Genomic DNA, 12,036 nt, shown 5'->3' with positions numbered 1-12,036 from the left:
CAAACAAACAAACAGGAAACAAACAACACACTGATGAGAATATGTCAAAGGGATATGCAAACCCTTGATGTCATGTGGTGAAAAGGCACTTTGCCCCTCTGGTCTTACTCTCCAAACCCCACAACCCCAGGCTAATCATCAGACAAATTCCAACAGAAGGGCATCCCACAAAACACCTGAGCACTACTCTTTCTAACTGTCAAGGTCACTAGTCAAAGTCTGAGAAATTGCAACAGGCAAGAGGAGCCTAAAGAGACATTAACAGCTAAATGTAATGTGCTATGTGATCTTGAACAGAAAAGGTAAAAACCAAGGACTTAAGATCACAGTGATAGGATCTTTACGATATTCTCTTTGCCCGAATAGACTAATCAATACAAGAATAATGTTTTACCCTCTGAATTTCAGAACACATGCATCCTGAGTTTTAGTAATATGAAGATTTGGGAAATCCTAAAGATTCTGTGTGAGATTATTTCTAACCAAGCATTTAGTTCCTCACTTAAGATGAACAGCAGCCAAACTGTGCTATAGATTGACCCACATATTTTCTAAGCATTTACTTTCCATCTTCCAGGCACTGGGGATAAAGAGATGAACATGTGATAGATACTGCCTTCAAGCAACTGAATTTAGGGGAAGGCACAGAAAACACGGAAAACCCGCACGCCGCATGCACATGCGCGTTAGTGTCACAATCCCATCGTTCTTCCCATTGGTTGACTTTAAAAGGGGGTTAACAGCCCGGGATTATAGTCTTCATGTCTTTAGAGAAGTGCGTAAGAAGTGCTCTATTACGGCAATTTTTTTAAACAAAAGTAACCATTTTGGAATTTAGGGAATGATCACCATTGCCTGTGGAATAACAACTCCATGGGTAATCCCCCGGAAGCGAGTAAATAGACTGAATTCTCACCATCTTCAATCCTCGTCACTCACCATTTCCACATCTTGCGGATGGACACATTGTTCTGTATCTGGCTGATGGACACATTGTTCTGTATTTGGCTGATGGACACATTGTTCTGTATTTGGCTGATGGACACATTGTTCTGTATTTGGCTGATTTACACATTCTTCTGTAAACCACTGCCCGTGGTTTCGCGTCATATCAAGGAGGATGGATTCCATAGTACAGCCGAACTCAATGATATGAGATAACCCAATCTGGTGATTATAAGTGAAGCCAGCAGTATGCATGGCTACTAATGAACCTTTTGCATCAAACACTGGGGAGCCAGAAGCCCCAAAGTAAAAAGAAGTGTCATTGGTAATCACATCAGGATCGTAAGCTATTTTCTGGAAGCTTCTTTGAGTGTACATATGAATATATTGCATGTCATCACTGCTACCCTCTCCCCCTCTAGGCTGAGGATGTTCCTGAAATTTCTCCGCTCCCTGCTCCAGAGGGATCACAGTGCAAGCATCACTAGACTTTGCCTCTCCATACGGGTGGCCGATGATATAGATGAGCCCACTAGATGGCGCAGGAGCAACTCTAGAATAGAGTCCCAAAGGCACCTGCTGTCCATTGGCCTTCAGTTGCAGAACAGCGTAATCGAGAGTGGCATCAGATACCCTAAACCAAGGCTCAACGAGAAAGCAGTTCTCTTCTTTCTCGGGGGGCCCTTCGTAACTAAACGTCACTCTTACGCACTGACCAATTATGTCTGCCCACCTACTTGGGTCTATTCCCTCTCCCACAATGTCACTTACCACGTGTCGACAAGTTAAAATAAACAACTCATTAAAAACAAAGCAGGTGGCAGAACCCGTATTTCCATTGTTGTCCCATGACAGGTACCCAACTGAGTCACTGAGATGAGAAAGAAGTTTGTGCATTTTAACTGGGGTAGAGTTTTTTGTCAGTTTCCCAAAGGTTACTTTATGCAGTTTAAATAATGAAGTTTTGTTCTTTTTCTTTTCCAATTTTTTCTTGAAGTTATCTCTGATTTTTTCACTTTCTCTCTGCAAACTGGGGTACTGAGCCACAATTTCTTCTCTCAACACAGAGGTGTTTCGTTCCTCTGACTCCAAATTTTGAGAAGCTCCTGCTCCACAGCGCGTTCTTTTTTCAACTTCAATCTCAAAGAACTCGCCTTCTAGGTTGTCAACAGTCTGCGTGCTTTCTAGAATGGAGTCATGGTTTTTGATGAGTTTCCAGTCCTCTTTCTCCAGAAAGGAGAGAAACCTGCCGTCCTTGCACACTGCGTCCTTGATGGTTTCTCCTTTGAAAGCGTAGACACAGAGTTTGCACCCTTCTTTGTGAAGATGCCAGCGCTTGACTATCCTCTTCTTTCTCTTCCCAATCACATGAATATAAAATTTGACACAGTCAGGGGATACCTTGTCATGCCGGCCAAATACCGGGCTCCCTTCTTTCTGTCTACTTCTACTCTGGGCAAATGTGATTAGCACGTGGCAGCTTTCAGGAAAGCAAGTGAGGGGCATCCCAAGATTGATGTATCCTTCGATGCCTTCCATGCCACGCACCAGCATCTCTTTGCCCTGCTGAGTTTTTATTTCCTTCTTGACAGCCTTTAACGTGTTGAGTGCTGCATATAAGCTATCCCCTTCACTGTGTGTGAGCACGTGTTTTCTGGAGTTCACAGCCAAGGTGATGTAAATTGTCTTCTTTGGGGGCCCGGTCTGGTCTTTGGGTCCTTGAGCCTGGGTGTTAGTTATATGTTTTGGACCTTTTCTAGCACCCATCTTCATTTGAGGAATATCAGAATTATTCTCCTGGTTTTTATTGACCTAAAAATAAATGTTACATGCTTTAAAACTCTGAATACAACCTTACACAAGGAGGATTCATCATATACCAGAAACTCCCTGAAAAATTAAGAGCATTTGATTTCTATGTCTGAATGAGATATTGTCCCCCAAGTCATATTCATCATGGCATTGGTGTGGACAGAACTTGCTGGTCATGGAAATAACAGGGCAGGATGGTTGTAAAGATTCAGTGCAACGTCCTAGGTGACAATACCCAGCACGATGACTGGCACATTAAGAGATTAACTTTTATTTCCCTTCTTTGTAATGGTGCTAATATTCTGGATCCAAAAAAAAAAAAAAAAAAAAGGAGCATAAGGTAATATAAGTTTACTCTGGGCACAACAAAACAAACTCTCAGAGAGCATCTCCTCAGCCCAGCATTGTCAGAAACATCCTTGTTGGGACACTGTAATGGATTTCCAACTCTTCAGAAGATTCTAGGGCAGATAGGGACATTTTCAAGTAAGGGAACTGGGTAGTACATGGCTATTGGCTGGCTCTGTCATGAAGTAGGACAAAGAGAAGCATAACTAGGCTTGTCTCAGCTTTCCTAGATACTTGGATATTTCAGTTACAACCAGATGAAAGAAAACAAAGGAAAGCTTTTACATTGCATACTCAAATTCTCAAAATTCTCCTAGTCTGCTTCTTGATAAATGCAAGGAGGATTTCAGACTCAGGAAAGAAACTGAGGGTTTGATATGATAACAGAGCTCCATTATTAGAAAGAGCCCTAATGTCAGTAAAAGTAAATGCAAGTCTTCCCTTCACTTCTGTCTCAAGCAAGAAGGCATTTCTCTCTCTGCATAAATAAACTGAGGATAATAAAAATCTTTCCTCCCTGCCTAACAAGGTTATGATAAGGATGATTATTTTAAAATTTGTTTCATACACTAGAAAGCACAGTACAAATGTAGGTTATTACTGTGATCAAAGAGATTAGCTTATATATTTTCATGCTTTGAAATAGTATTAATTTTTTTATTCCACAGTTGACTGTAATACATTATAGTAGATTCATTGTTGTTGTTGTTCAGGAAGTGTTACAATAGCTTTTTACTGAAGGCTGTTTTGATGTGACCAAGATCTGTATTAACACTAAAAGAATAAAATGGATGAGAAAGATTTTACTTTAATATCATCAACCTACAAAGAGGCAATTTCTTGGCAGAAAGAACTATGACATCCAGTGTCAAGAAGAGCTATGTCTCGTATTGGCACGTTCCATAAACAGTAAATAAACATATTTACAAACATACCTGAGAGAAATAGTGCTCAATTTTCATATTTTTCTTCTCATCGAATGTGATCTGTGACCTGATCTTCTTAGGGCTCATGATGGTTTGAAGATGAATAGACAGTTCACTCTAAACACTAATTTCAAAAAAGGTTCAAGTTAGAGTGGTATTTTCATAGCTATGTTAATTGTAGAGGGTAACATTGATGGGACCCCACATCCCACCCCTCCCCTTGGCCTCTAGCATCCCTCTCTTGCTAAGAGATGTTAACTTAGCAAGTAAATATTTACCCAACGACTACGATCACTCACTGGATGATAAAAGCTCCCTTTTATAGACCACTGCTTGGTAGGTACCATTCTAAATACTTTACAGAAATTGTCTCTGATTGCCAGTTCCCACAGAAACCATGCAAAGCTGGTGTATTTGCTTTTTGCAGATGAAGAAACTGTAACTCAGAGGAGGTAGGTGACCCTTAAGGCCAGAGCCACGTGATAGAGATGGAATTCAAATGCAGAAGGGTTTGTAGTATGAGAATTAAAAAGTGTGTTCTAGTTACACGGAGGTTAAAATCTGGCCCCCATTTAAGGTGGAGATGGCACAGGGATGGTGTAATTACAGGGGAATGGATGGGAAAAGAGCCATAAAGACAAAATCATCTTGGGATGAGAGTTTGCCTGGGAAGATAGTCAAGAAGTTTAGTTGCTGCTTGGTTTTTTGGTTTGTTTAAAGGGATACTTTTCTCTTCTATCTTTCCTCTGATGTCTCCTCAGAAGAGCATGAACAATGTAAATAAAACAGTGAAATCTTCATTAGCAGTAAATAGAACAAAAGCCAGGGAGGGCAGCAGCTCTGTTTTCAGATCCCAACATGTACCACGATGCCTGGCATATGGTGATCTCTCAATAAAGACACATTTGTGGGGTGCCTGGGTGGCTCAGTCGGTTAAACGTCTGCCTTCGGCTCAGGTCATGATCTCAGGGTCCTGGGATCAAGTCCCGAATTGGGCTTCCTGCTCAGCACGGAGTCTGCTTCTCCCCCTCCTGTTCCCCTTGCTTGTGCTCTCTCTCTCTGACAAATAAATAAAATCTTAAAAAAAAAAAAAAAGGACACATTTGTAAAGATCCAATGAATGAATGGAGCAAGCACAGGAGGTGCTATGACCCATCCTAAGTGCATTTTAATAAATTACTTCATTTAATTCTTCCAACTCTGTGTAATTGGTATTATTAGTTCCATTCTACTAATAAAAAACTTGAACATCTAGAGAGATTAAGCTATTTACTCAAGGTCACAAAGCTCCAGAAAGTATACTTTTGGTTACAAACATTTTCAAATGGGAACAACAACAGCAACAAAATAGAGAATAGGATAATGGCTCTGCATATGCCTATCACATAGAGTTAATGATGATTCATTTTTTGGATAAATTTGCATCATCCTTTTATTTTCCTAGATTATTTTACACTTAGATACATCATGACATTTTATCCCTAATTATCTCTTTCCAGCTCTACAAATTAAGAACTTTTTCTTGCCTAATCACAATCCTAATTTATTTGACCATCCAATCGAGGTGCACTAGTTGTCTTTAGTTATTATGTCTCTTAAGCCTCCTTCATCCTAGAAAAAGCCCTGATTTATTAAAAAGAACAGAGAAGCTGTCTGCAGAGTGTTCAACTCCCTGGCTGCTGCTTCATGTTTTTACGCTCTAGCCCACCTGTTTTTTGGTCAAGGGCAAGTTCTCTAAAGACAATGACTGTTCTCCTAACCGTTTCACTGTGGAGCAGGAGCTGTGGCTTCATTCTTTACTGCTAATGAGCTGCCCAGGAAACTGCAGCGTCTCTGAGCCTAACTCTCCTGTTTGTAAAATGAGGCAAGGACAGGTGAGCTACAGAATCTGAAGGTGCTACATCAAGGTGAGTTTTTATAAGACCACCTGGGTTCAAATATCAGCTTACCATTTACGAGCTGCCTGACCGTGGGCATGTTAATTAACCCCTGTCCATCTCACTGTCCACAGCTCTAACACGGGAGGAGTAGTGGAATCTGACTCCCTTGTGAAGATTAAAAAATACAATGCATGAAAAGACTTTCGGAACAGTGCCTGGCACATAACAGGTTGCCCAGTAAATATTACTACTATTATTATTATTTTGTATCAATATACTTACCACAGGGATACTTTTTCAACAGCAGAGAACCTGGGAAAACAAAATAGATACCTATCACTGGGCTGTGTTGTAAGATCCTTGAAGGCAAGGACTTACTGTCCAACAATTAAGAAATCTGCGGTTTCAGTGTGTCAGTTGATGATGACCCAATCTTAGGGACTGAGTGAGAACCCAGGAGATTTAAGAGTGGTTATTACATATGGACCAAAAAAGGAATATAAAGTAGACAGAAAGAAATGCGAATTTTGCACTACACTGGGATTAACTCCAGCATTCACAGTGGAAAGGGGCAAGAGATTAAGAAAACACCCTAACATTCCCCTCCAACATCATTTCCGGTGTCCAGCCTGAGTCCCGTAATAGCAAAGGTGAAGTGTCCTTAGCTGGGCATCCTACTGCAGCCCACTCTCAGAGTTGGAGAAAGCTCTGCTGACCTACCTGAAGGGCTGCCCTATGTCCTCCAGTAAGGAGATAAAGATATGCGGCCTGTTCTTGGTCCATTTCCTGCCCACCCAGAGGCTCTCCCTTGGAATTCCTCCCGAACCCATCTCTCTCTTCCCCTCTTCCTCTTACCTCCTCGCCCTCCCGCTGCTTCTCCACCTACTAGGTCCTCCCCGCCCCTTCCTCTCCTACTCCTCCCCTAGTTTTCTCCCTCTCTTCTCCCTCCTCTTTCCTTCTCCGCCCCCTCCTCTCTGGAACAAGTGCACAGAGCTGAGCCAGACTGCAGGAGAGGGACCGGGTCTCGGCTGACCTAGGCCCCCCTGCAAGGACGCCACCGCCCCCCACCCGCCCCCGTGGCGCAACAAGCTGCAGCCACGGAAATCAAACCGGGCCCAAATCTGGGCCCCGTGGGTGGGCGGCGCTGTCCCGCCCAGGCCAGAGGACCCCAGCCCCTCAGCTTCACCCTCCGCTCCAGGCTCACGCGCGCTCACCTACTCCTCGCCGGCCGCCAGCACCCGGGACTTGAATCCCGCGCCCAGGCGTGTTCGGTGCTTATAGGAGGAAGCCAAGGCCTCTGAGCTTCCTCGGGGAGCAGGCCTGGGAGGGGCGTCCCTGCGAGCTGGGCGGGCTGGGCCGGCGGGGCGGGCGGATGCTGGGGCGCGCGAGCTGTAGGCGGGAGCTGAGGTTCCAGAAGGTGTCCTGCCCCACTCGATCCGCTGCTCGGCTGGCTGCTGGGTTCCTTCCACTTTCCTATCTGCCCGGCTTCTAACAGCCTCACCCCTCCGCCGCCTCTGAGTCTTTGCTTCTTTGGAGACCCGGGAAGCGGGCCTGCCCGTCGGTGGGAGGTGGGGGGCGGGGGAGGTGGGGGTGGGGTCTCCAGAATAAAGTATAGCGTGTTTGTCTCCGTCCCTCCAGCCTGAAACAAAATCTTCCCAAGGTCTTGCGTCCCCACGGCTGGTTTGAGAACCAGACATGGGAGTCTACGCCTCGTCTCTTCCCTTGAGCTTTTCTCTCTCACAAGGACAGCCAAGGCTGACAGGGGTAGAGACCTGTTGCTGTATTGCTAAGAAGGCGGATTTTCGTCAAATGTAGACCCGTTAAAGTTTTGGTCAGAAAATCAAAAGGATTCCTTAAAAGGTTTCTTTACTCCCAAGGGCAAAATAAACCCAGCACTTGGGGGAACGCAACAACAACAACAAAGCTGGACATGAACCTCCGCATGCAAGATACACTCTCCCCACCACTGAGTTCACACAGCGCTGGAGAGAGTTCAAGGAACCTCAGAGGGACACAGCAGCAGAAACCTACTCGGTGTTGTGAGGCCTCCAAGGATGTCAAGTGCTGCTTCGCAGAAATCTCGACAGAACCGCCTGTTGGTAAAGCTAAGCCTGCGGCTTCTTGAGGTTATGGGGAGCAGAACTTCCATGTCTCAGAAAGGGGAGAGCAAGGTTGGACTCTTTATGGAGATTTTGAAGTCTGGCTTAAGTCGGGTCTTTTATGTGGGGGATTGGTTAGGATAGGGTAAGCCTCGGGTGACAGTTTAGGACTAGTGGGTGACAGGCAAGGATTTTTCAAGAAGGTTTGGAAACTGTGCTTTGATGTTTTCAAGTGAAGAGTGCTGAGGTCTTTGAGGAAGTTACTGGAATAAATAGTAAAGATATTTGCAACTTCCATGTCCCTGGGCAAAAGCTTCCTGGTATAGTAAATTCATGCTGATGAAAAGATAAGTCATATTAATGTAGTCAGCAAGCGATGTGACTGTAGATGACTTTCTCTTAATGATGAACTTGCTGGAGAACATGGTCACCATTTGTCACCTAGAGTATCGAGTATTTTATCTTGGCAAGAAGCTCACTCAAGAGAACACATTTAACATAATTTTTGTCATAATGCTACACCCAGAATTTAGAAACAAAGAGGTTGATCTTCTTAGGAAACATTTTCATAAAGTTAACGATGGGTCTTCAGAACCACATCAGCTTTTAAAATTAGAACCTGCTCTCCCCTTGGGCACTGCAAAAGAAATATACATCCTTTTATTTTACTCTGCTCTAGATTTCCAGAGACAAACCCCAGTCTTTTCAGGAAACAACGGTATTCCGGTTTACGGGTTTTTTCTGTCCCCCCCCCCCCCACAGCCTGAGGTTTTTCTCCTTTGTGACCCCGTCAATAAATTTTCTCTAAACTCTAAGTCAGCGCCAAGACCAAAGGGGTAACTCACCGATGAGAAGAGTTCATCCCAGACCTAGCCTTCACTCGCCTGCACGCGCGACTTTGGGGGGACCCTCGCCTCCAGCCGGGAGTTCCGCCTTCTGGGTAAGCGGGCTGTGCGTCTGACCGAGGGACCGCGGGGTGCCGAGTCCCTTTGTCTCATTGGACGGCTGCTCTCTACTGCGGAAGCCGATTGGTCGCGCTCTAGCCGCCGAGTGGAGCGCGGGAAAGGGTGAGCGCGGCCCCCGGCTCTGCAAGGTGCAGGAATCCCAGGCAGGAATCCCGGCTGCGGGAGTCCGCGCACCCTCCCTCGCGGCTGGAGGGACCGGCCTCACTGGGCTCTTGCTGCCCTCACTGCCTGCTTCATCTCCCTCCTTCCCCGAGTCCTGAATCCCCGCGGCAATCCCGGTGGGGGTGAAGGGGGGCAGCGGAAGGCGGGACACTTGAGGCTCTGGCCTGCGCGCCAGAAACCCGCCGCGGAAGTGCGTGGGTGGAAACGCGGCTTCCGGAGGCCCGGCTGTCCCCTCCCGGAGATGTGTTGGAAGTGAAGGCAGAGGCATGAGGCAGGCGTTTGCAGCGAGTCGCCATTTAATTTGACTGTTTTTAAAATCTGCATTACTTAATAGTAAAGCTGGAGTTATTTAATGCACCTCTTGGACAGCTGAAACATCACCTTTCAAAAATTCCCAACAAGTATCTGTTTWGTTCTACTCTGTATTTCTTTAAACAGCACTAAGGAAATACGTGATATACTAAAATGACTGATAAATCCCAGGATGGGATAGATATACAAGAAAATACACATGGTCATATTCAAATAAATATATGTATTCGAAAACATACACACACAGAACCCATTGGCAATAGTCTGGGAAAAAGCATTGATAATCTGATGGCAACAGGAATGAAAACCAAGGATATAAGTGAAAAACATGACAGCACAGGATTTGGTAGAACTTGGATGGGAATTCTTATGGACTCTCAAGGCTTGGACCTACTCTATATGAACTGAGGACTAAAGCTGAAGACAGTAAAGTCAGGAGGGATGGAGGGGCTTGGTTTATCTGGGAGGCCAGTGCTACTGAATGAATGAGCTCTGGTTTCAGGCACAGTGAGTTTCTTCCTTTCATGGTGCTTTCTTTTCCTTCCCATTTTCAGCTACTACTTTCTTTCCAAATCTGTATCTGCAGCAATGTCCTCTCATTTGAATTTCAGATATTAATACGGCGTTCGGTCCTTGACATCTACCCCTGATACATCAGAGGCATTTCACCCTCAAGACTTTCCAAACTGAAGTCATAAACCTTACTCCCAATCCTTCTCTTCTTGCTGGGTTTCCTGAGTCTGTTAACAGGGTCACCATCCACTCAACCACCCAGGCTAGCACTCTGTGAAGCACACTCAGCTTCTTCCTTTATTTTAACTCTTATATACCATTTAGAAAAACTTGCAATATATGTTAGGTGCAAAAGCAGTATAGGACATCTCCTGACAAACATCTCTGTATCTACGTCCCAGATTAAGAAATAACATATTACAATTTATAAGAAGCTCCTCTTTTACCTTATATCTCTCTCTCATTCTTAAAGACACTCATCCTGAATTTGTTTTATTTATTTATCTAACAGAGAGAGAGAGAGAAAGAGAGAGAAAGAGTACAAGCAGGGGGAATAGCAGAGCCAGAGGGAGAAACAGGCTCCCCACTGAGCAGGGAGCTTGATGCGGGGCTCGATCCCAGGACCCTGGGATCATGACTTGAGCCAAAGGCAGAAGCCTAAGCCATTGAGCCACCCAGGCACCCCCTGAATTTGTTTTAAACTGATATTTTGTTTACATTTCTTTAGGTACATAAACATATATTGTTAAAATAGAAGTACCACACTGTATGGTTGTGCCTTGTTTCGATTTTATGGAAAGACATCCTATTAAGTTTGTTTTGTGATTTCTTTCACTACTTTTCTGAGACTAATTCTAACTGATGGAGTCTTACATTCACTTCTTTTTTTTTTTTTTAAAGATTTTATTCATTTATCTGACAGAGAAATAAAGAGCACAAGTAGGCAGAGCAGCAGGCAGAGGGACGGGAGAAGCAGGCTCTCTGCAGAGCTGGGAGCCAGATGCAGGACTCGATCCCAGGACCCTGGGATCATGACCTGAGCCGAAGGCAGCTGCTTAACTGACTGAGCCACATTCACTTCTACAGTTAAATAAAATCCACTGAAACAATTAACCGTGTATGCACATTTAGGTCATTTCCAGGTTTTTTTCTACTAAAAACAGTGGTTCCATTCTGCTGTGAATATCCTTGAATGTTGCCTGGTACACATGTGCAAGAATGTCACTCAGGGGTAGGAGTGAGACTCCTCCAATTTAGGATCTCTGAATACTTCCCTTTATTAAATACCACTGTATTATTTACAGAATAGTTGTACCACCTTGCATTTCCCCCAGTGGGTAGTAAGAATCTCCTTACATCTGCATCCTCATCAAAAGACTGTACAGCCCAACTGTTGATGTTTGCCAACTTGCAGATGTGAAATGGCATCTTAATTAATTAGTTTAATAACTAATGGGAGTGAAACCTCTTTTCGTGCTTCTGCCTGTTCACATCTCTTGCCCATTTTTCTACTGGACTATTTGTTTTCCTTTTGACTTTTGAAAATCCTTTCTATACTCCAGATACAACTTGTTTACTTATTATATATGTTAAACATATACTCTGAGTATCTGGCTTGCTTTTTCATTCTCATTAGGCATCATTCAAGATAAAGCCTTAGTTTTCTGTTGTCAAGTTTATTAATCATTCTATGTCATAAGATTAACTTTCATGGAATTAGTCTATTTTTTTTTCTAAAAAGCTTGCTTTTTCTAGTCTAGTTTTTCATCTCAACTTCCTTTTTTTGTATATTTTGTATATTCTTTTTACATATTTACATATTTACAATATTTTGTATATACATGTATATATGTATATATACATATTTATACATATATAAATATGTATATACATATTTACAATATTTTGTATATTCTTTTTTTTGTATATGGCCTGACGGAGGTTTCAGTCTTTTAAAAATTTTTGCTTCAGAGATAAATAATTTTCCCAGAACTAATATTGAATCATTCACCCTTTCTCCACTGATCATAACTGTCAGTTTTACCATATGAGAGTATAGGCTGAACTCTGCACC

The 12,036-nt window shown here is 43.6% G+C and overlaps 1 protein-coding gene across 1 annotated transcript; it reads right to left on the bottom strand.

Annotated features, from left to right (window-relative positions):
• Positions 1-921: 921 nt before the first annotated feature.
• FAM111A (family with sequence similarity 111 member A) lies at positions 922-9,076 on the bottom strand. The gene is made up of 5 exons (XM_032879889.1): positions 8,856-9,076; positions 6,194-6,223; positions 4,697-4,777; positions 4,041-4,155; positions 922-2,757 (listed from the first exon to the last, which is right to left on the bottom strand). The coding sequence occupies exons 4-5, from the start codon at positions 4,116-4,118 to the stop codon at positions 922-924; spliced, it is 1,914 nt and encodes a 637-aa protein (XP_032735780.1). The 5' UTR covers positions 4,119-4,155; positions 4,697-4,777; positions 6,194-6,223; positions 8,856-9,076.
• Between the last annotated feature and the right edge of the window lie 2,960 nt (positions 9,077-12,036).

This window comes from Lontra canadensis, unplaced genomic scaffold (genome assembly GCF_010015895.1).
Source record: "Lontra canadensis isolate GAN:19392208 unplaced genomic scaffold, GSC_riverotter_1.0 scaffold66, whole genome shotgun sequence".
Classification (NCBI taxonomy): Eukaryota; Metazoa; Chordata; class Mammalia; order Carnivora; family Mustelidae; genus Lontra; species Lontra canadensis.
This window is presented reverse-complemented; position numbering and strand designations above follow the sequence as displayed.

Bases quoted from the DNA above. Each gene is read 5' to 3' on its own strand.
- FAM111A (XM_032879889.1), bottom strand. From the start codon at position 4,118: ATGAGCCCTAAGAAGATCAGGTCACAGATCACATTCGATGAGAAGAAA. The intron at 2,758-4,040 runs GTATGTTTGTAA...ATTTATTTTTAG, and splicing joins TTGAGCACTATTTCTCTCAG to GTCAATAAAAACCAGGAGAA.